The 26148-nt window shown below is 33.4% G+C and overlaps 1 protein-coding gene across 1 annotated transcript; it reads left to right on the top strand.

The window, feature by feature from the left end:
- Positions 1-1400: 1400 nt before the first annotated feature.
- On the top strand, positions 1401-25661 carry LOC125851761 (uncharacterized). Its single transcript, XM_049531508.1, has 3 exons — positions 1401-1860; positions 2392-2634; positions 25567-25661. Exons 1-3 carry the CDS (start codon positions 1401-1403, stop codon positions 25659-25661), a joined length of 798 nt encoding a protein of 265 aa, XP_049387465.1.
- The last annotated feature ends 487 nt before the right edge of the window (positions 25662-26148 follow it).

Here is a 26148-nt window from a genome sequence, read left to right as displayed (position 1 = left end):
TGTTGCATGAGTTCTGAGACACTGATATGAGGATGGATGGATATGAGACACAATTGAGACTAGCTCCGGCTAGAGATATATGAGATGGACTAGCTCCGGCTAGCGATTTGGATGCCGATGGGATCTGGTTCCGGCGGTGATACATGGTCCATGTGTGGCCCCTATGGGTTCTGATTTGAGTATTCAGCGCGGACTGATTACGTCAACAGATGTGTATCGTAGGACAGACATGCATTACGACTACATGACATCATTATTGCATTTTGCATCGCATTTGCCTTATCTTTGTCTGTGATATGTGGATTGTATCGGTTTACCCTTCTTATGTGGAATTTGATCCGGGCAGCGTGGGCCTAATAACACTGTATCATCACTATAGCTCTTAAGTGTTGGTTGTCAGTTAGAAATACTCCCACAACAGTAATTGTATGTTTCCTCAAGGGGTTCTGCTTAGTATGGATGGGGTGTGAGACTTCATTCATGCATTGCACAAGTTGACTTTGAGAGGGATCATGATATGGTGTTTTTATGATTTTATGATTATGAGTTGACAGCATATGTTAAACAATTTTCTTTTTCTTTATATTGCACTTGTTTTATATTGCTTTATAATGAAATGAGTTCAGTTAAGTATTCATGAGTTGAGAAGAGCCATGGTAATTGTTTCTTTTAGATTCTCTTTCCAGCCTATGTTGTTTAGCATTCCAACTTGCATACTCGTACATTCAATGTACTGATGTCAATTGGCCTGCATCGTCTTATGATGCAAACACAAGTAACTAGGATCAGCATTCTGGTGCATCGTTGATCCAGTGAGCAGTTTAGAATCTGTTGGTGAGCCTTCTTGCATTCCGGAGGGTCCATTTCATTGTTTTCTAGTTTTGTTCATTAGGATGTTGTGGGGTTTGTCCCAACATCCATCTCAGTTGTTATTAGAGGCTTCATAGACAGTCAGATGTTAGTTCTTTAGTCTTTTCATTGTCATTATTCCATGTTAAGACTTGAGTTTGCCTTAATGGCTAGTTGAATGTTCTTTTATAACATTCCAGTTTATTATATGAACTTATCTTTGTTGAGTTTAAGTCTTCCTCTGAGTTAAGTAAGCCAGGACAAGGGTTCGTTTGGGGCCAGCAATGGTCTTCGAGTGCCAGTCCCGCCCAGGGTGTAGGCTCGAGGCGTGACAAACTTGGTATTAGAGCACAGAGTTCAAAAGTCCTAGGGAGTCTATGAAGCTGTGTCAGTAGAGTCCTAGTTATCGGTGTGAAGCGCGCCACATCTATAATTAGGAGGCTGCAACATTTAGGAAAATTTCTCACTTCTTTCACACTCATTTCGTGCGTTAGAGTTTGATCTCTGAAAGGTTTCTCTTTAATTCGTGACTGCGCATGTTTCAGATAGTCATGCCTCCGCGAAGAGCAGTCAAAGGTCATCCAACTAGGAGAAATATTGAGGAGGATGAGTTACCTAATGCACCTGAAGTACAACCTCAAGGGGAAGTTAACCATGCTGAATTCCGTGAGACTATCGGGATGTTAAGCCAAGTTGCGACTCAAGTTGGACAAAGAAGAAATCGACAGGAAGTGGCTGATACTTCAAGAATCCTTGAGTTTTTAGGGATGAATCCACCAAGCTTCACAAGTTCAAGTGTCACAGAAGATCTAGAGAACTTTGTTGAAGTACTTCAAAAAAATTTCGAGATATTGCCTATTGTTGATGCTGAGAGGGTGGAACTAGCTGCATACCAACTGAAGGGTATCGCTAGAGTCTGGTTCGACCAATGGAAAAAGAATAGGGCTGATGATACGCCAATAATGAGTTGGGTCGTGTTTGAGAGTGCTCTCATGGGATATTTCTTTCCCCGTGAGTTGCGAGAGGCAAAGATAAGAGAGTTTCTCATCCTTAATTCGAAGTCTATGAGTGTTCATGAGTACATTCTGAAGTTCGCACAACTTTCCCGCTATGCCCCGGAGATGGTTGCTGACATGAGGAGCAGGATTAGTTTATTTGTTGCTGGGTTGTCTCGTCAGTCAAGCAAGGAAGGCAAGGCAACAATGTTGATAGGGGATATGGACATAGAAAGGCTAATGATCCATGTGCAACAAGTTGAGGAGGATAAACTGAAGGATAGAGAAGAGTTTAAGAATAAGAGGGCTAAGACATTAGGGAACGAGTTCAGGCAGCAAAATAGTAGTGCGAACTGGTCTTCCTTCCAACAGAAACAGAAGGGACCTGCCCTATCATCTACTAGTGCACCTGCATCTAAGAACAAAAGTGAGTACAATAGTCAGAATTCCTAGAGTTTCAGGGCTAAACCTTCCTATTCTCAAGGCAGTATGGCACAAAAGGGTAGTAAGCCTTCTGCATGTGCTAAGTGTGGCAAAAACCACTCAGGTATTTGTCATGAGGGCTCTACTGGTTGTTTTAAGTGTGGTCAGAATGGTCATTTTATGAGGGAGTGTCCCAAGAACATGCAAGGTAATGGTAATAGAGGTAATAGGGCCCCGCTTTCTTCAGTTTCTCCACTAGACAAAGTTGCACCTCGAGGAGCTACTTTAGGTACTGGCGGGGAAACAAACTGCTTGTATGCTATCAATTGTCGCCAAAAGCAAGAGAATTTTCCAGATGTGGTCACTGGTATGATCCAAGTCTTTACTTTTGATGCTTATGCTTTGCTAGACCCAGGAGCAAGTTTATCTATTGTAACCCTTTATGTTGCTATGAACTTTGATGTTATTCCTGAGCAACTTAGTGAACCATTCAGTGTTTCTACACCTATTGGTGAGTCCATTCTAGCAGAGCGAGTTTATCGTGATTATCCCCTTTTTGTCAATCACAAGAGTACCATGGCTGATTTAATTGAGTTAGACATGGTAAATTTTGATGTCATTCTTGGTATGGGCTGGCTTCGTGCCTATTATGCCTCAATTGATTGTAGGACTTAAGTAGTCAAGTTTCAGTTTCTAAATGAGCTAGTCTTAGAGTGGAAAAGTAGTTCAGCAGTGCCTAAGGGTCTTTTCATTTCGTACCTTAAGGCAAGAAAGTTAGTTTCTAAGGGGTGTGTCTATCACTTAGTATGAGTTAATGACTCAAGTGTTGAGGTACCTCCTATTCAGGCAGTTCCAGTAGTAAAAGAGTTTCCATAAGTCTTTCCAGATGATCTTCCTAGAGTCCCTCCTAAGAGAGAGATAGACTTCGGTATAGATATTCTTCCAGATACTCGTCATATCTCTATTCCACCATACAGAATGGCACCAGTAGAGTTGAAAGAGTTGAAAGAGCAGTTAAAAGATATATTAGATAAGGGCTTCATTCGACCAAGTGTCTCACCTTGGGGCGCTCCGGTCTTGTTTGTGAGAAAGAAAGATGGTTCCCTTAGGATGTGTATAGATTACCGTTAGTTGAACAAGGTTACCATCAAGAATAAGTATCCTCTTTCGAGAATTGATGATCTTTACGATCAGCTTCAGGGTGCTTCCTAGTTCTTGAAAATTGACCTCAGATCAGGCTATCATCAATTAAGAGTGAGGAAATGTGACATCCCAAAGACAACTTTCAGAACCAGATATGATCATTATGAGTTTTTGGTCATGTCCTTTGGTTTGACTAATGCACCAGCAACGTTCATGAATATTATGAATAGAGTCTTCAAACCTTATTTAGATATGTTTGTTATCATTTTCATTGATGACATACTAATCTATTCAAGGAATGAAGAAGATTATGCTAGTCATCTTAGAGTAGCTCTCCAGACTTTAAAGGATAAAGAGTTGTATGCCAAGTTCTCTAAGTGTGAGTTTTGGCTTGAATATGTGGCATTCCTAGGCCACATTGTGTCTGGAGAGGGAATTAGAGTTGATACTCAAAAAATAGAGGCAACGCAGAATTGGCCTAGACCCACATCTCCAACTGATATTAGGAGTTTCTTGGGGTTGGCTGACTATTATAGAAGGTTCGTCGAAGGGTTCTCGTCTATTTTGTCTCCTTTGACCAAGTTGACTCAAAAGATAGTGAAGTTTCAATGGTTTGAAGCTTGTGAGAAAAGCTTTTAGGAATTGAAGAAGAGGTTGACTACTGCCCCAAATTTAACCTTACCAAAAGGTACTCAAGGTTTTGTGGTGTACTGTAATGCATCTAGAGTTGGTTTGGGTTGTGTTTTAATGCAGAATGGCAAAGTTATTGCTTATGCCTCCAGACAGTTGAAAGTTCATGAGAAGAACTACCCAACCCATGACTTAGAGTTGACTGTTGTTGTATTTGATTTGAAAATATGGAGCCATTATCTTTATGGTGTTCATGTGGATGTGTTCACCGATCACAAGAGTTTTCAACATGGGTCCACTCAGAAAGAGCTTAATCTCAGGCAAAGAAGGATGTTTATGGGTAGTACCACCCATTTTGAGGAAGGTAAGAAGGAGTTAGCACAAGAGGTGCATAGACTTGCACGATTAGGAGTTCGATTAATAGATTCCACATAAGGAGGAGTAGTGGTGATGAATGGGTCTGAATCATCATTAATGCCAGAAATAAAAGGCGAGAAAGACCAAGACCATATCTTGCTTGAATAAAAGGCAAATGTTCATAAGCACAAAAAGTGATGGCTTTTGAACAAGGGGGAGATGGTGTATTGAGATATCAAGGTTGGTGGTGTGTACCAATGGTAGTTGATTGAGTTACTAGAAAGTTTCAGCATGAGGGTGTTATGAGATTTGGTAAGAAGGGGAAACTCAGTCTCCAGTATATTGGTCCTTACAGAATATCTAAGAGGATTGGCAATGTAACTTATGAGTTAGAGCTACCACCAGAGTTAGCAGCAATACATCCGGTGTTCCACATCTCCATGTTGAAGAAGTGCATGGGAGATACTTCACTTATCATACCAACTGAGGATATTGGTATCAAGGATAGCTTATCTAATGAGGAGGTTTCGGTTCAGATTCTAGATCGCCAAGTTCGCAAGTTAAGGACTAAGGAAGTAGCATCAAGTCAACGTTTTGTGGAGGAATTAGTTACTTGAGAAGCTAAAGAGGATAGGAAGAAGAGATACCCACCTATCTTCGAAGACGGAGAAGTTCCAAATTAAGGTACTAATCATTTTCTTGGCATTGATATTAAGTTGGCATGTTGAAATTGCATGGTGCTTGTTAGGTGCTTAAATTGTATGTTTTATGTGACACCCTTAGCCTAGTAACAGTAATCTCATCCGAGGACGAATGTTCCCAAGGGGGAGATATTGTAACATCTCGCAACTAGAAAGAACTAGAAGGAAGTTTAAAATCTAGAAGTAGTTATTTTTGGAAAGTATAAGGAAATCTGGAATATTTTAAGTTAAACTGAGTTTTTGGTCAACTTTAAATGACCATAACTCCTAGCTCAGAATGATTTAGATGTATTTCAAGATATGGTTGGAAATCTTTTGGAATGATCTTTCCAATGCCGCCAAGAGTGCGCGAATCCGAGTTCGTATGAGTGAGATACGCCCATTGGAAGATGGGCTGTTCAAATAAGGAAATGTTCAATTCGGATTTTGAAGGGTATTTCAGTCTTTTCCTTATCCAATTAATTAAATTCATTTTAGTGAATTAATTAAGGGTCTAAACTAAACCTTGTCAGTTTTACGCTTTTGGAAAAGAGTTAGAGTTTTAGAGAAGAGGAAAGAAGAGGAGAAAAGAGAAGGAGAAGCAAGGAAATCATCAAGTTCGTCGAGTTTAGCTTGTGGATTTCGTTGGGGGTGATCCCTACAAGGTATATGAGTCTCTCATAGCATTGGGTTCGTTCACCCACGCGCCAAACATGTTTAGTTCAGTGAAATTCATCCTAAAAGAGTTTGAAAGTTGATGTTCTTGACATGAATTCTTGAATTTGAATGTTGTTCTTGTATTGGGATGAATTGAGAAGTTTCTGAGTTCGTTACGTCGCATTATAGAGTCGTTTCGAGTTAGGTTCTTAAGTACTTTTGTTGGGTATCTGTATCTAAAAGTAATTTGAGAAAAAGAATCGAGTTTGGGTGAATTGGGGATGGAAAACGAAGAAGAAATTTTGTCCGACGAAATCAAAGAATGGTCGCGCGTCGAGCGCCTAGTGCCCAGATTTGAAGTTTCAGCTTCGCGTCGCAGAGCTGACATGAGGTGTTCTGCCTCAAAAGACGTTTTCGAAACAAAAATTTAATTATGCCTCCGCCTCGCGGACCCACCTTTAAATCTTTATTTTCGGTCTTTTCTCATGTTTAGCTACCTAAAATCACTCCTAAACAACATGAGATCTTTCCAATCACAAATCTTAATCCTTGAATCTAATTCAAGGATCAATTAAGAGTAAAGTCAAGAGCAGTTAAGATCAAAGTCAAGAAAAGATAAGAGTCAAGTAAGAGAAGGTCATTTCAAGTTTTCATAAGTCTTTCACAAACATTTTAACTTTGTTGTAAGGCTTAAGATTTGAGTTCAACAAAGAAAAAAACTTGAAGTTCATTTCTTCAAAAGTATATGGGGACTATGTATTCTCAAAGAGTTTAAAATGTTTTCACATTTAAACAAGAAATGAAACCTTGATTTCCAAAAAGCCTTCGGGCTAGTTTTCATAAAACAGTAACTACTTTCATAATTAAGCAAGAGGGGAAACTTTGATTTCCAAGATTGTCTTTGAGCTAAGTTTTTGAGCAATAATCTCAAATCACAGAAGAAGTATGTTTATAAACATAATAGCTAATATTATATTTTTGGGAGTAGTATTGAGCATCGATATGGGATGTGAGTTCACATTAACTCAAGTCTCGATAAACCATGTAGCCATCATGGGTAGGAAATGGTCATACTTTTTAGATGAATCCTTTTCGCATAGACTAGTGGATCCAATTAGTAGTTCAAGTCCTATACCATGGCAAGGCATAGGATGGCCCGAGCAGTGTGGGGCTAATAACGCTGTATCATCACTATAGTTCTTAAGTGTTGGTTGTCGGTTAGAGAAACTCCCGCAACAATAATTGCATGGTTCCTCAAGGGGTTCTGCTTAGTATGGATGAGGATATGAGACTTCATTCATGCATTGCACAAGTAGACTTTGAGAGGGATCCTGATATATTTTTTTATGATTTTATGATTATCAGTTGACAACATGTTTTAAACAGTTATCTTTTTCTATATATTGCATTTCTTTTAAATTGCTTTATAATGAAATGAGTTCAGTTAAGTATTCATGAGTTGAGAAGAGCCAAGGTAAGTGTTTCTTCAGATTCTCTTTCTAGCTTATGTTGTTTAGCATTCCAACTCGCATACTCGTACATTCAATGTACTGATGCCAGTTGTCCTGCATCGACTTATGATGCAGACACATGTAATTAGGATCGGCATTCCGGCGCATCGTTGATCCAGTGAGCAGTTTAGAGTCTGTTGATGAGCGTCCTTGCATTTCGGAGGTCCATTTCATTGTTTTCTAGTTTAGTTCATTAGGATGTTGTGGGGTTTGTCCCAACATCTATCTAAGTTGTTATTAGAGGCTTCATAGACAGTCAGATGTTAGTTCTTTAGTCTTTTCATTGTCATTATTCCATGTTGAGACTTGAGTTTACCTTAATGGCTAGTTGAATGTTCCTTTATAACATTCCAGTTTATTATATGAACTTATCTTTTTTGAGTTTAAAGTCTTCTGCTGAGTTAAGTAAACTAGGCCAAGGGTTCACTTGGGCCAGCAATGCTCTTCTAGTGCCAGTCCCGCCCAGGGTGTAGGCTCGGGTTGTGACAGTAATAGGACCTTAGTATAGTATAAGTGTGTTTTTGAGATTTTGGGCATAGGTTGAGGTAGTTTATGCATTTTCCCAAAAATAGAAAAAGTTAGAACTAAAAACACATATATTCCTTTTGAGATATATGTGTATATATATATATATATATATATATATATATATATATATATATATACATATATATATATTTATTTAAGATACTATTGAAAAACTTATTTTGGGAGATTTTCAAGTATTCTCCAATTATTGAATTCTTATTTTTTAATTATTTTATATTTTCTAACTGTTTGCATCTAAATATGATAGTTGGAGTACATCGAAAATTTATTTGATGATTTTATTTATAATTTTTTTTCAAATATTATTTTTTATTATTAGATATATTGTGCAAAAAAGGAAGTACAACAATTAGAAGAAGTAAAAAATACTAAAATAATAGAGCTAGAAAAAGAGCTAGCAATATTAAAAGAAATGTATGAAATTAAACAAAAAGAAAAAGAACAAAAAACAAAATTAGCAAATGAGATAATTAAATTTAAAGAAATATTGCAATTACAAGATGAATTACAAGAAAAAGAAGAAAATAGCCAAGATAATCTACCCGAAATAAGAATTGATGAAATAAACGACGATGATCTAGAACAACATTCGGAAACAAGCGAAACATATATGGAACTTTTAGCAAACATAGATAATACATTAATTGATCATTAATTGATCTCTCGAGTAATAACTCCATATAGCATTTCCGTTTAAATAATTGTTTGCTAGCTCTTGTATAATAGTTGATATACCAATTATTCTTTTGATGGCATAAAAACTTGGTATCTCTATTTTGCATATCTCTTCCTGTTGTCCGATATCTTTGGGTATAATCATATCTTTAGTTAATCCTATCTTGATAACTTGTATTGGAGGTTTTATTTACTCGTATAATATCTCAGCTGGTGCTGTATAGAATTTTATATAAAATAAATTTCCTTTCGTAACTCTTTTGTATGTGACGAATGCTTTGTGTAGTTCTGGTATTCCACTAACTTATTCTCCGTTGTATGTGTATACGGTATTTAACAGTCCGTAGTTGTAACATGTTCTTACTAAATTAGCGTTAGTTTTCGGCTGTGCAATTAACTTGTTATATCCTTGTAACTTTTGTGTCAAATAATCCTGGTTTGGTTCTTTTGTAGTTGATCTGGGGTTGCGGTTTAAATAGGTTTGGATTTTGTGGATATTTTCAATATAGGTTCGTGTGATGTAGTTAGATGTTTTTATCTCATTTTGGTTTTGCAAACTATTTGCGTATGTAGATGTTTGTGGTTCTAGGGAAATATGTCTAGGTGTCCTTTGGGTAAATGGTTTTTCGAATAGTTGGTTGAAGTTAGCATTTTTATGTTGTTTATCACTAACTTGTTTGTTTGTACTTGCAGCTATATTTAAACAAATGTTATGGGTTCTAAGGAGTTTCCCATCGTCTCCTTTTAGCTCTAGGTTTTTTCCGTCTTCCGATCGACGTAGCTCCGCATTTTTATAGTTATGCTGCTGACTAGCTTTAGACTTCAGATTATCTTCATTAGGCTTTAGCTTTTGTATCTCGTTGTCCATACTGTCCACTTTTATACAAAGTGTAGTTATGGCTTTGAGTATCTCTTCCATTGTATTTTCGTTCTCAGTCTGAGTAGCTTTGTCTTGATAAGTAATCTGCAATAACATTCTTATCAATTTTTATTAATTGAATTGTAAATGTGAAATTTAATATATTTAATACCAATTTCCTTATTTCTTTTGTTGTTACCGAATCTTGTATTTTTCTTGTTAGCCACCATTTTACTTGTGTATTATCTGTTCTTATAATAAATTTGTTATATACAATATATGGTTCAAATGATAATAAACACTTATATACTGAATATAATTCTTTTCTATTTATTTCCCATTTTATTTCGGTATTGTTAAATGTTCCTGAATAATACCTGCAATGATGTTCTATCGTAGTGCCATCATATATGTATTTTAATATTGCCCCATAACTTTTTTCACTCGCATCTGATTGTATTATATAAGCAAATTTTTTGTTTTCATCTGGAAAGTATAGTTTAGGTAAGTTTTTACATAATAATTTTACCTTTTGTATTTGTATTTGGTCTTTTTTATCAAACTGATATTCTATATCTTTCTTTAATTTTTGTTGTAATGGTTTTAAATTCTCTGCTAATTTTGGTATGTATTCTCTTATTTGATTTACTAGTCCTAAGAATGACTGTAATTTCTTTTTTGTGTCTAGTTGTTCATTTGAGTTAATTATTTTTTGTACTATATGTGTTTGCATTTTTATTCCGTTTTTATCTTGTATTCCTAAGAATTCTATTTGATTTTTAATTATATCTGCTTTCTTTTTACTTAGACTTATACCCGAATATTCTATGATATGTATAAATTTTTCTAATAATCTTATATGTTCATCTTGTGTTCTGGAATATAGTAATATATCATCTATGTACACTACACAATTTTCTATTTGTTTAAAGTAATTGTCCATAAAGTGTTGATATCTACCTGGTGCGTTTTTATATCCAAATGGTAATACATTCCATTCATAAAATCCTTGTGGTACAGTGAATGCTGTTAGTTTTTTAGATTCTTCTTCTAGTTTTAAGTGGTAAAATCCTGATTTACAATCAAATTTGCTAAAATAATTATATCCTTGTATTTGTCTTATCTTTAGTATTTTATTTGGTATCGGATAATTATATGTTTTAGTTTTTGCATTTAAATTTCTATAATCAATAACCATTCTACTTTTTCCTCTTTTTTGTTCACTATGTTTATTTACGATAAATGCCGGGCTTGTATGCTTACTATTGCTTTCTTGTATATATCCTTTTTCTAGTAATTCATCTATATGTATCTTAAATTCGGTTAAATCATTAAAATTATACTTTAATGGTTTTTGGGTTATTATACTGTTATTATCAATTAGCTCAATTTTTACTTTTGTTTTATGTTTTTCCCATCCTTGTAAAGGATCCTCACTATATAATAATTCTAACTTATCTTGAATTATTTTTACTTTATCTATAGAGAATATAATTAATTCTATTTTAGGGTCTTCTTCTTTTATATTTTCTAATTTTTGTGTAATTTTTTCACTTCCTTTTATCCATTCTGTTGTTTTTCGTTTTTTATTATTTACTCTTTTTGCTCCTATTTTTTGTTTACACGGTGTTGTAAACCACCAGTGTGTTTTTGTTATTACATGTGGGTATAATTTTTCTAAAAATGGCATTCCTAATAGCATATCTTTTGTAGTTAATTCAAAGTTATATATTTCTTCTATAGTTAATATTTTATCCCATATTTGTACTTTTATATTTTTTGCCTTATATGTGATCATGCTTCCTTCATTATTAAATCCTGTTACTACTATCGGTGTTTTTAATTTTTCCCATTTATCTTCTGGTAAACAATTGTATTTACATATATTAGCTTCTGCTCCCGTATCTATCATTGGTGTATAATATCGGTTGTAGTATCCTTCTATTATTATCTTTGCAAGTATATATATTTTCATATTTTTATTATACTAAAGTCCTTTTTATTATTACTCTTTTATTTTCATAATTTATTGTTAACTGTTTGTCTTCTAGATTATATGGTTTTACTTGTTCCAACCATTTTATTCCTAAAATGATATTTTCATTTCCTTGATATATTTTGAATTTTATTACTATTGGTACTCCTCCGATGATTATTTCCTTTTCCGTAGTTTCTTCTATATACATTAATGCTTTTGGTAGTTCGGAGCATGATTGCTCAATAGTTATTATTTCATCTTCCGTTACTAATTCTCTTGTAATATAGTTTTCTTCTCGTCCTGTATCTATTAATATTAAATATTTTCGTTGTTCCATTATTCCCGTTATGTAGTAATGATGTGGTTTTATATCTTCTTCTATTGATTTTTGTGGGGTTTTATCTATTCTCCTTGAGGTACTCATTTTTGATGATGTTTGGGGTATCTCATCGTTTATTCTTTTCGATGTGCTTAGTCTTTCTTTTACTATTTCTAAATCTTCTTCTATATCAATTTCATTATAACTATAATCGTTTTTATCTATGACTGTAACTATTCTTTCAAAGGGATCTTCTATTTTTATTTTATCTATTTTATTTTTTGCTGTTATTTTATGTTTTGTTGTTAGAACATATAAGTTTTTACATCTAGCTGTAAATATTTTACTTCCTGGGGCTAGTTCTATCCCTGACATTCGCCAGTATAATACTAGTGATTTATCTATATTCCTGTCATTTATTGCTACTGAGTAGTTAGCACTTATTATAAACTTAAATTTTTGGTATATGAGGTTACCTCTTACTGCACTTATTATACTTTTTTCTATGGGTTGTATAATTCTATCATCCGCTAAGTATATTTCTATGGGTGTATCTATTCCTTCTCTAAAACATGCTTTTATTAATATTTCTGTTCCTCCTAAATGTACATATTTAATTGGATTTTTAGCCTTAATATCTTGTATTTCTTTATTTATTATTCGTTTATTTATTATTGGTATTTTGGCCTTTCCTTTAGTGTATTTGCAATCTATGATATGTTCTCTTTGACTTACTACATAATATTCTTCTTTTTGTCGTTTAAACCAGTTTCTTATTGTTGGTATTTCGAATATTTTTGCTACGCTTAGGTCTAATTCTTTTCCTTTTATTTGTTCAAATATACTATTATCAAATATTATTTTCTGTTCTAAAGATTCTTCGTCTTGATGTTCTTCTTTATTTATTATTTGTATGTCTGCTTCAGTCATTTGTTATATTATAGAATTCATTATCTGATTCTATTTCTATGTCATTATCTATTTCATTTTCTGATATTTCATATATGTTATCTTCACTTTCTAATTCATAATCTATATATTCTATCTGCGTATATTTTTCATCTTCTATTATTATTTCTGATATTTGTTTTTTCTTTGGATTTTTAGGTAATTTACAATCTCTAGCTATATAACCTAATTTTCAACAATTATAACAAGTACATTCCGTTAGTTTTCTTTTTGGTCTATATGGTCTTTTGGTTTAGTAATTTTTTACATAGTACCTTCTTCTTGGTTTTTTTTAATTTATATTTTGATCTATATTTTTTATTATATTCCTTTTTATTTTTATAATACCTATCCGTACAACCAAATTGAGGTGCTGTTTTATTTTTGCAACATGCCAAGTTTTTTACTAATATTTTTTCCATTTTTATTTCTTCTTTATGTTTTTCACATAGTTCCATAAACCATCGTTGCAAGAATTTCATTCTAGCTCCTAAGGTTTCTGCTAATTCTGCTTCATTCCAATTTTTTATTATTTTTGAATTAAAAGGTCCTGGTAATTTTGTAAAATATAATTTTCTTATTTCTTTACTTTCTTCTGTGCTATATGTTCCTTTATAATGGTATTCTCTAAATGCACATGTATATTCATCTATGTAACACATATTACATATTGCTAATTTTGTCATTAGATTTCGATTTATGATTTTTTCTTTATTTTGTTCTTATACCTCTGTTGTCATACTACTAAATTCATTTCTTATAACTATTTCGTATTTATATAAATTTCCATAGTTCTAGTGGCTATTCCACCATCAATTTTTTTTATTATTTCTTAAAGTTGTTAAGCTTTCACTTGTAAAATTTTGTAGCCATAATTTTACTGTTCCTATAAGTGTTCTTTCTATGTATCCTGGTGCCTCTGCTATTACTATCTTGTTATCTATTAATTGTTTTGATATGTATCCTATCCATAATTGGATTGTTTTATTTATATCTGCTACACAGTCTAAATCTAAAAAATCATGTTGTCCAGCTATTGGTTTAGGCGTCCATTTTCTATTTAATCTTTTATCCCATGTAGTTTTTTCTTTATCATATTGTTCATCATTTTTATTATAATATTTTGGAATATTTTTTTGGGTTTTTTACTCCTGATGTGCTAGGTTTTTCGTCCATGTCTACGTCTTCTGTATTTACTTCTAAATTTTTTGTATTATCTATGTTTGCTAAAAGTTCTGTATATGTTTCGCTTGTTTCCGAATGTTGTTCTAGATCATCGTCGTTTATTTCATCAATTCTTATTTCGGGTAGATTATCTTGGCTATTTTCTTCTTTTTCTTGTAAGTCATCCTGTAATTGCAATTTTTCTTTAAATTTAAATATCTCATTTGCTAATTTTGTTTTTTGTTCTTTTTCTTTTTGTTTAATTTCATACATTTCTTTTAATATTGCTAGCTCTTTTCTAGCTCTATTATTTTAGTATTTTTTACTTCTTCTAATTGTTGTACTTCCTTTTTTGCTTGTTGTTTTATTTTTTCAATTTCCGTTCTTCTATCTATTTCTTTATTTTCTTTTGTTATTCTTACCATAGCAGTTAAAATATCTTCTAGTTTTACCGTTTCTTTTTCTAAATACAATGAATGATAAGAATAACGAATATAGACAAAAAATTAATGAAATAATTATAGAAAAACAACAAGAATTAGAACATAGGCAAAATAGNTAGAAAATATTATCTTTATTTTAATCCGTCATAATTTTCATATGTTTTTTCATCTATTGCGTAATCTTTTACGATAAATGCCGGGCTTGTATGCTTATTATTGCTTTCTTGTATATATCNAAACTATTTTATATCTAGAAATACAAATAAATAACTTAGAATATAAACTACAGCATAATTTATAAATGAATAAAGAAGAATATCATTTGGAAAAATAATAAATTGTATTCCTAACTAATGGGGGAAATCAATTAGTCACATTCCTACTTTCATTTGGAAAAATAATAAATTGTATTCCTAGCTAATGGGAAAAATCAATAAGTTACATTCCTACATTGTTTTTGAATTAATTTAATGACAATGTGAAATATACATAAATATGGTCTATCATATTTCTACTTCATTTGGAAACTTAATAAGTTTTATTCCAAATTTATTTTAACCATAATTAAATGGAAATACAATAAAATATATATTCATGATTACACAATTTGATAAATACCAAAAAAAGGTAAAAGATAGAAAGTTGGAGAAGAAGAATGAATAAATTAATTTTCCACTAGATTTCCCCCCTTTTGGTAGGGAAGGAAATATAAAGGAATATCTTTCAATATAAGTTTAATTATTTAGTTAATTGAATTGTGTTAGATCAGTAGAAATTTAATCAAATATATATATATATATATATATATATATATATATATATATATATAATGCTAATTTAAAGACTATTTAGCCAAACTTAGCGAAATAAAACTTACTAATACAACAAATTTCAAAATAAGATAAATCCCGAATTGCTATGCATTTGTACTGTCTTTGTTGATGGGAAAGGGGAATCTGAAGCTCGACATATGGGGCAAATTTTTTTCCTTAGCAACCATTTTTTGATGCAGCATGCTTGATATTCATGTTCGCACCTAAGTGTCCCAATAGTCTCTTCATGCTTAAATTTCCCAAGACATATGCCACAAATCACGTTTTTATTCGTTAGATTTTTTACTCCATCTTTATGCACAACAACATGATGAATTCTTGTTTTAAAATACCTCAATATATCTTCATCCTCTTTTTCCTCCATGTAAGCCTCAGATTGACCTTGAAGACTGTCTGCTACACCTTCCCTTAAGATTCTATTTATGAAATCACGATTACTAACATTACTTATAAAAACCCCAAGAGAATAAACATGTGAGTTACTCATATTTCAATACTAATAATAAAAGAAAAAATTAAACAAAAAACAAAGTTGAGATTTTTTTGAGTTCTTGAAAATAGAACCAATAGAAAAAAAACAATGAATAATAGGCTTAGAATGACAGGAAACTTTATAGAGAGATGACCTACCATATTTTCTACCTTATTTGTAAAATTAATTAATTGCATTCCTAGTTCATTATAGTTGGAAAATAAATAAATTGTATTTCTAGTTCACGTTGAAAATTAATATATTGTATTTCTAATTCATTTGGAAACTTAATAAATTGTATTTCTAGTCCTTGTGAAAAATCTATAATTGTATTCCTTGTTCATGTGAAAAATCTCTAACTATATTTCTTGTTCATTTGAAAAAAATAATAAATCGTATTCCTAGCTAATGAGGGAAATCAATTAGTTACATTCCTACTTTCATTTGAAAAAATAATAAATTTTATTCCTAGCTAATGGGGGAAATCAGTAAGTTACATTCCTACTTTGTTTTGGAATTAATTTAATGACAATGTGAAATATACATAAATATGGTCTATCATATTTCTACTTCATTTGGAAACTTAATAAGTTTTATTCGTTATTTATTTTAACGCATAATTAAATGGAAATACAATAAAATATATATTCATGATTACATAATTTGATAAATACCAAAACAAAGTAAACGTTCGGAAGTTGGAAAAGAAGAATGAATAAATTAATTTTCCACTAGACTTGTCCCCTTTTGGTAGGGAAGGAAATATAAAAGAAAATAAATACATTTATTTTTCAATATAAGTTTAATTATTTAGTTAAATGAATTGTGTTATATCAGTAGAAATTTAATCAATATATATATATATATATATATATATATATATATATGCTAATTTAAAGCCTGTTTAGTCAAATTTTTTTGTCATGACCCAAAAACTCTAGTTATGATAACATCTTCTAACATCCCTCTAGTAAGTAAGTTGATCTCATAGCTCGGTACTAGAAATTATAGGCCATTACAAGGAAGAGAAGAATACGAAAAACAAAGAATAAATATAGAAATTAAATAAGGGAGGGAGAATCAAGAAACACATAAAGTTTCCCCTAGTTCAGGTATCAGTTGATGTTCAAGCTACTATTTATAACAGAAATATAAAGTAAGTAAAAATATGCAGAACCATCTTTGAACACAAAAAAAGACTGTTACAACCAAAATTGAAGGAGATATACAACTCTAAATGGTAGGATTTCCCCCAAGTCTCTGATCCAACCCTAGTCCACACGAGGCACAAGCCAATGGTGAGAAATCGTATTATGATCTGTAGGGTGAAGAAGTGTAGTATGAGTACTAAACATTTGATACTGTAATGACCCTTTTAACTTGTTATAAGTATGCCAATGGTGAAATAAATCGAGCCAGATAACTTTCTGGGTAGTGACTTAAAAATGTTAGGCTAGGCTAGCCTCAAACAAAATTTGGGGTTTGTGCGGTCTTGGGCCATCCAAGAATGGGTGGGGTGTAATGTCTAGGATTGGTAGATAATTTTTTGTTGCCAAGACATTAAGAAATCCGTACGACTTAACAAAATCAAATCAGGGTAGTAGAACTCCCATAATCCATTTTGGCATAAAAGGGATAGTTTGAGATGCCAAGGAAAGAAGGTATGTTGTAAAAAAGAACTTTTCAGGGAATTCCGAGTGCAGTACTTCATGCAATCTTCTATAGAACGCTGCACCCACTATAGCAGGTGTGTGCAGGCTCTATAACGGGGTAAGTAAGGATTTTATGTAGAAAAAGTCTCAAAATCTGCTATTTTCCTCATCATTATTCTTGGGATTGAGAGGAGCGATTTAGGGTTGTTTGCACCTATTTTTCCATGAAATTTGTCTGTTAAGGTAAATTCGTTACTCCGTAATCTTATAAATTGATTCTTAAGCCTTAAAATCAAATATATTACTGTTAGGGGAGGGTTTTGATTTGATTATATGATGGAAAAAAGCCATAGGTTGGGGATGATGATCATGAATAGGCTCATGGTTACGATTTGGTTATAATCCGGGTGATTTCTTGGCCATCTGTGATTGATTGTTGTGTTTATTTATTGTTTTTGACGAAGAACAAGTCAAGACACTTCAGAAGGGAAAATTTGGGTTCTTTAGAATTTCCAAGGGGCTTGATTCGAGGTAGAATGGCTATATATTTTTCGGTTTATGTATGTATGCATGTGTACTACTTTATAGTTTCATTGGTGCAATACATGTTGGGGTAAATATAGAAAAACATATGAAATGACATCATGTTGATAATCTCATGCAATAAACCTGTTTATGTGACATGTGATTGGAAGTATTATTGTTCATTGTGTTTGTGGTTGTTCATGATTGTTTGTGATTGCTAGTTAGATAAGGTAACATATCGGTACATGAATACTAATGGTTGGCTCAGATAACACGTCTATTATGAATTCTAATGGTTGGCTTGGATTCCACGCGTAGTATGATTACTATTTGTGATTGTCCCAGGTACCACACCAATACACTAACAATTTGTATGTGGGTTCTATTAGAGGATTGGGTATGTGTATTTTGTTATGCCATGAGAGGATTCAATATTTGTAATTGTGATCATGTGGGCTATGCATCCAAATCTTTTGGTTTTATAATATTATGACTGTAGTCCATATATTTTGGTGATTGGTATTCTATGTCTTGAAATTTGTTACTACATGTCATGATCCAAAAATGGACGTGATGACACTCGCCTAATCCCACCAAGACAAGTTAGCCTAAATCCAATAATAAGAAAGAAATGTGGAAGTAAACTAATAATAACATAACTGCGGAAAACTTAGTCATTCTCAAATACCCTCAAAACATGGTTGTCACGTGTACAGGCGACTAGTGTGATGATACAGAGTTTGAAAGATAAATACAAGTTTCCATGTCTTTGTTTCTTGAGTAAAACAAGAACATAAATAAGGAACAAAAGGACTCCCTGGGATGACTAGCAACTACCTCTCAAGTGTCCACAAATAAGCCTAAGATGTAGATAGAGGAAGAGCAATCACACAAATCCGGGTTCAAAGCTACAAAAGTGTAAAAACAAGGAATGAATGTACAAAACAACACAATACTCAGCAAGTAACCCACTAAAACTAGGTAAAACTAGTTTGAAACGAGAACTCCTCTCATCCCAACTGAACTTCCACAACTACAACCTGCACAACTAGAGTTACTCCCATAATTATCCACAATCTTATGGAATACCTTAAGGCACTCTTGTAGATCCTTATCAACTTTTGAACCATAAAATTCTACAGGATTCATCCTTGTAAAGTCTATAACCTTTTTTGCTATCGCACCTATTGTTGGGCTCACGAGATCTACAACCTCTTTCTTAGATTATACAGTAATGACTTGGGCCAATACTTGGAAAACAACCCTAAAATTTACGTGAGACACTTTCTCGGCAGAAGGATCAATCAGATCTTGAGGAACTTTGAGTTTCATATTATCGTTGACATTCCTTCTCAACTAAGCTCTTCTTGGAGGCATGTTCGTAAAATGCATAGAACAAGAGTTAGGAGGAAGAGCCTTATAGAACTCAACTCTATCACATGACTTTAGAGTAATAAATGAAATGAAGTTTTCTAACAACTTTTAGCCTCCTATTCATAAATATGGCACATTTCCCACTTAGGAAAAATTCTCTACTTGATACGACTTGTCAGACTCCTAGGACCTTTAAAATCTGGTTGTGATACAAAAATTTTCACAACCCAAACTATCTCCTAGACGTGCCATGACAAATAGGATTTCAAGGGACCCTAAATAAGCCACTTGACATAAGCATGACAGTAAGATGAATAATAAAAGAGAATAAAGCATGATATTGAGATATAAGTCTGAACATCCACATCATAAGCGATACCAAAATTAGAGTACAACATCCTCACTAGCGAAAACATACAAGTGTGACAACAAACTTCTATATCATAGATGTAACTAGGACAAACCCCTAGCTCACAAAATAAGTCCAAAAAAAATAAATGACTGAAAATAAAAAAGTAACTTATAACGTGTGATCATGCCTTCGAACGATGATGACTCACCACAAGCTAAACAAAGGTGAATCAATCTATTAGGCATGGCCTGTTGGACCCTATATGATGAAACAATATATGCGTTAGTAGTTGTAATGTACTGAATATGGGAACATGCATAAACATACACATGATAAGTTCAAAATATGATAATGCATGATCAAGTAAAATATATCAATCAGATAAGCTTAGTGTAATGGCCCAGCCCGCTAGTTATATTGCCCGCTTTGGGCCTAGGCCCGCATGGCCTTAAAATGCGTCGCTAGTTGGTAAGGCCTTCTTACTTATATACCTAACATCTATCCTATGTTTTGTTGATGTGAGACTTATAATCTTAAGATGAGGCGTCACATACACCCTCTCTATGGACTCAGCGTCCTTACTGAGGTTAGCCCCACCAAATGAGATTTTCCTAAACTCAACACTGAGGTTTGTCTTGCCTTACTAGGATTTTTCTAAACTCAGTTGAACTCTGGCCCACATCAACAAGGCTTACACAGGAGTGGCTCTGATAACATTTGTAATGGCCCAGCCTGCTAATGATATTGTCTTCTTTGGGCCTAGGCACGCACGACTGTAAAAAAATGCATCACTAGTTAATAAGGCCTGCTTACTTATATACCCAACATCACTACTACATTTTACTGATGTGGGACTTTTAATCTTAAGTTGGGGTGTCACATACAATTTTTTCACACCCCTAGTCTATACCTTGGATGTGGCCGACACTCGAAAACCATTTTTGGTCCCCAAGCGAACCCTTGGCCTTGCTGACTACTTAGCAGAAGACTTAACTCAAGAAATAAAGAGCTTTAAATGTAGAGTTTAACTTATTTATCTCAAATAAACAAAACTAAAATGTATCAAAGTACTCAATATTAGAAATATAATAATTTGCAAAATATCTCAAAATAAAAGGGAAATGCTGAGAGACTCCTCAACTTTAACTATCTATGAAGCCTCTATAGTTCAATATGAATGTTAGGACAAGACCATCGACACCCTAAAATGTATAAACTGAGAGGAAAAGAGGGAGTCCTTCGGAATGGAAGGAGGCTTACCAAAAGCTAATTGGAATGCCGATTGATCTCAACAGAGGGCCTGTTGATCATCTTGAACATCTGTATCTCCATTATAGAAAGATGTAAGTCTAATGACATCAGTACATTGAATGTATGAGTATGTAATAAAGCTGAATAAATAAATAACATAATTGATAAGGTTGGGAAAATACTCACTTAAAAATATGAAATATTTAAAGCTTTATCAATAAAAGATGCTAATTCATGGATGTATATAAAAATACAATCAATTACTCTTTACTCTTATTTAGGATATTCTCTAACCGACAATCATCATTATGAGCTATGTGATGATACAACGTCTCGCCCTCGCTGCCAGAATTGACCTATACGTTACCGGGGTATAGAACACCTCAACTAGGTAGACCCACTAAAGCTCTACTTGAAAGTAATAAAAAGTCATCTAAAAAGTATGATCCTTTTTCCCATGTTGGCTACATGGTTTATGAAGAATGTAAGTTGTCTGAACTCATCCCCATATAGGTGCTCAATACTACTCCCAATAAATATATACTCATGCTTAAATGTGTAAAACATACTCTTTCTCAATTTGAGGTAATTTCTCAAAATATCCTCTTAAAAGAGGTAGTTGTTCTGAAAAAACTCTGAACTCATTACTCGTTTAGAGATAAAAGTTTCTATTTTCTCAATGTAAAATTAATAAATTTGGAAATCAATAGTTCTATTAAACTTTACTCAAAATGTCTCTTTAAACTTTCCTTGAAAACACCTTTTACTTTCTCAGAAATCAATTTAAGATAATTGTTCGGTTAAAAAGATTCTTAACAATAACTCAATGAATACTCAAATGATAGGGTTCATGCTTAAAATATAGATAAACAATAAACTCAAAAATTTCAATGCATAATATATAACAACACAAAAATTAGGAATAGCAACTCAGAATTCAACAACAACTCATCTCAAGAATACTCAAAACTAAAAATAGAACCCTAGATTACTCTTTTATCGATAGAAAGTAGACGTAGGGAATGAGGAAAAACTCAGTCAATCAATATGATAGCCTTATATACCTGGTAAGAATAAAGTTCTTGGCGATATCGACGAAATTCGAAGAATGTTAGAAAACCCTAGGTTTTTTCCTCTTGAATCTTTGCTCTAAGTCTTTAAAGTGTTAAAAAATATTTTAACACTATTTAGACCCTTAATTAAGTTTAAAAGGGTAGTGGTTTAGGCTTAGAAGGGGTGGTAAAAGACTAAATTACCCGTTTTAAAAACTGACAAAAAACCCTCTTGAGGTCCATCTATGGTTCGTAGTTTGTTCTTCGTATCGTAGATCTGATCTGTGGACTTTATATTAAATTTTAAGGCTCAAAATTTCATTCTAAAGGTTCAATCTATGACCCGTATAAGTTTGTATGGACTGTAGATCAAATCGATAGACTTTATACAACTTTTGGGATCAAAAGTCTGTTCTATGGGTCCAAACTATGACATGTAGGAGTTCCTACTGTTCGTAAGAATTTGATCCCAAAAGTCAGACTCTTTGAAGTTTTTGACGGTTTGACAGTATGGGTCGTAGTTCAATCTATGGCCTGTAGATTAGATCCATTGTTCAAAGACTTAGAAAACTCTGATACAGTAGTCTCTGGTAAAATGGGCAATAAATATTTACTCCTAACTTGAAATAAGGCAAACATGGTATCAGACACAAATTTCAAGAGTCCTAGGGTGTGTATGAAGCCATGTCTAGTAGATTCCTTCTTATTGGTGTGAATCGCACCACATCTATAATGAGGAAGCTATAATATTTAGGAACTTTCCCCTTCTTCTTACTCATGTTCATGCAATAGAGTTCAACTCTATAAAAGTTTCTTCCAACTCGAGCTTACACATTTATTTTCCGATCATGCCTCCACGAAGAGCTATTTGACGTCCCGCTAGGAAGAATTCTAATCCTCAAGGTTAAGAAGCTCCTAATTCACCAGAAGTGCAACTCCTTGAAGGAGATGACACTAATGCTGAGTTCAAAATTCTATTAAGATATTGACTTAACAAGTAGTTGATCGTCAAGATATGGATGATACATCTAAAATACGTGAGTTTTTGAAAATGAATCCCCCAGAGTTCATAGGGTCAAAAATTACTAAGGATCCGGAGAACTTTATGGAAGAGCTTCAGAAAGTGTTTAAGGTTATGTGTGTTGCTGATGTAGAGCGTGTAGAGTTAGCCTTATATCAGCTCAAAGGTGTTTCTAGGATATGGTATGATTAGAGGAATAAGAACAGGCAGAGAGGGCACCACTTTTAAGATGGGTTGTGTTTGAGAATGCTTTCTTGGGGCTCTTCTTTCCTCGAGAGCTAAGGTGAGATAGTCCGTGAATATAAAACACGAAGCTATGAGTGTTCAGGAGTACAACCTTAAGTTTACTCTGCTATCCTGCTATTCTCCGGTGATGGTGGCGGATATGAGGAGCAGGATGAATTTGTTCATGTCCTGGCTATCCTACTTTACAATATCTCCTCTTTGGGATCATTCATCCTTGACTGATGGTTAAACTTAGCATGGAAGGGAAAGGAGTTACTATTACTACTTCTCTTGACTTTTGAGCTTGCCTACTAACATAGGCGGAACTGATACATACTCAGAGTTATGAAACTAGACTAGAAAACACTTGGCCCGAACACTCAATAAGATTTCAATATTACAGGTCATGACATGAACCTTCTAAGCATCACAATAGAAGCATCAACTCTCTCCTATATATCATTACTCAACTACTATCAATAACATCACCATCAAAACCTAAAGGATCACCGAGAGAGCTTAGAGCGAAAGATCTAAGCACGATTCATTCAAGAAATCTAATAGAAGAATATGCATGACATAACATTATATTTCTGGCCATTAAGGGTAAATCATGAATTCGTGAGGCTGAGCATACTATGAAATATGAATGATTATATGAATAGATTCATATTATGAGGCTAATATTCACAACTTTATGGAGTAAGATTGAGATCAATGGGCTAAAGGCTTTGCCCCTCATTCTGGGAACTAAGCATAAATGTGAATCTGTTTGAAGTGTATGAGCATAGGTCATGGACACAATTCTTATATTAGAAACATTAATAGGATGTTGTAGTGACTGGACTTTATTGAATACTCTAGATTATGAATGAATCGATATATCACTTAAACTCTTTCTGAACACATCACTATTTGATTCTCAACACTTGACTTGATTTCTCATCTTATCATCTCCCCCTTAAGTCTTATTCTAATACTTTAAAGCTATGGATCTATTCCATCATCTCTAAACTAGTCTATATTCACTTTAGTCTAATACTCGGGAAATTCTAATCTCATCTCTACAGAACTCTCCATGTGCAAATACTAAGATTCCTTCTAGGACTTATTTCTAAGTTGTTTGTTGTAACGTCTTCCTACTTCTCTAGAAGTCTTTCTATAATTGTTACCCACACCACTTAATCTAAATTTTAATAGTCTGACTTCTCCTTCTTTTCCCACTAATACCGCCCTTAGAAGTTCATATCTACCTAATTAGAGGAAACTTGAATTATATTCAACAGCCTCATCATTGACTATATATGATCTCTCTAACAAAACTTTTAAGGGTAATAAACAATACTTACATCACCTACTCCACATTGACAACTCAACTACACTATCTAGGCACATTAAAAAATTCATAAGATCAATTTGAACCTCATCTCACTACATATGATCTCGGGTATGCCCTTGTTAATATAATGAATTAGACATACTTCATTGCTCTCATCTAAGGGTCATGATACACCACTTGTACCACTCACACTCATTGCAAACTAACACCGTAATTCATCACCTACTCTACGTCAAACCTACCAGATCAATTCTCAAAACTAACATCATCACCCATATGTTGCCATCATATTTTTTTGTTATGACACTCATCCCAAGTATCAAGCTTAGTGTCTAGTACTAAACATGAACATCAATATAATTGCTCACATTTTATACTATTTATGGCTACTAGATAAAATTAAGAAACACTCACCCCTAAGAACTAATGAAAAGTGCTCAATATATATCAATCCTTCTATTGAAAACCTATACTTGGTCTTTACTAATGCAATGATACATTGCCATAAACTCTTTTCTAGTTAAAGTATACTCTAACTCATCCTAACCAATAACTATTCTTCTACCTTCCATCATGAAATTCAGAAAAAAATTTATTACTCCTTAGGCAACACATAATGGAAAAACACTTCGATAATGACTTACTGGGTATATGATTGCAACTTACATACTCTACTCTATAACTATCTTAATTTCTAAGGTTACTACACTTCTAAATGCATACTTCTAACTCTAGGCATTTCTACTACTATTGGCTTATAACATCACAACTTATACTCTCTTTCGGGTGAATAATACTGCCCAAGCATTCTAAAATATACTCTCCTCTTAAAGGTATCACCTGAAACAAGGACTTAGATAAGTGAGTCTCGGTGTACATCTCACTTTTAGCTCGAACGCGTGATTCATATGACAAGAGTGCATTTTTTCAAATCTAAACACTTAAGTTCATGTACGGGCTTCTCTCCAGCCCTGTTGCAGTCTCATGACTTTCTTAAGACTTTTGCTGAGAGTAACTCATCGATAATGATCTGAGTTTTTCTTTTCAACCACCTTGAGTATGAGGGGTAGTCGAATGAATTTAAGAAATGCACGACTTTGAATAAGTTCCTTATGACTGAGTTCTATTGCCTGATTTAGAGTATGAAAAAAGGAAAACTTTTCTTTAATGTCTCTAGTCTCTCATTTATAGAAGTGGAGCCCTCACAACCATTAATAATATCCTACTAACACAACTTCATAGACACCCTAGGAAACTTGAACTCTGTGCTCTGATATCAATTTGTCACAGCTCGTGCTTACACCTTGGACATGGCTAGCACTCGAGAATCATTCATGGTCCCCAATAGATCCATTGGCCTAGCTGACTACTTAGTAGAAGACTAACTCAAGCGATAATAGGCTCAAAAACAAAATTTAGAACATTTTAACTCAAAGTAATTACTCAACTCAAAGTGTCTCTAAATATTCAATAATATAGGTACAATAGTTTGCAAAACATCTCAAGGAAAAGTAAATACAGAGAGACTCCTCAACTCTATCTATCTATCTATGAAGCCTCTATTATTCAAGATGGATGTCGGGATAAGACCCACGACATCTCAAGACTATTGACTAGAAAATAAACCTAAAGTCCTCTAGAATGCAAGGAGGCTCACCCAAACAATCTGAAGTACAAACTGATCTCACCGAAATGCCTGTTGATGATCCTGAACACCTGTATCTTCTTCATAAAATATGTAGGTCGAATGAAATCAATACATTGAATGTACGAGTATGTAATATATTTGAATGGATAAATAATTTAACTGATAAGGCTAAAAAATATTGACCTCAACTCAGTTAGTACAAAGAAATAACAAGAGATGATATT

Source organism: Solanum stenotomum, unplaced genomic scaffold, assembly GCF_019186545.1.
Source record: "Solanum stenotomum isolate F172 unplaced genomic scaffold, ASM1918654v1 scaffold29626, whole genome shotgun sequence".
In the NCBI taxonomy this organism is placed as follows: Eukaryota; Viridiplantae; Streptophyta; class Magnoliopsida; order Solanales; family Solanaceae; genus Solanum; species Solanum stenotomum.
The sequence above is the reverse complement of the archived record's forward strand: the minus strand, read 5'-3'. Positions and strand labels throughout refer to the sequence as shown.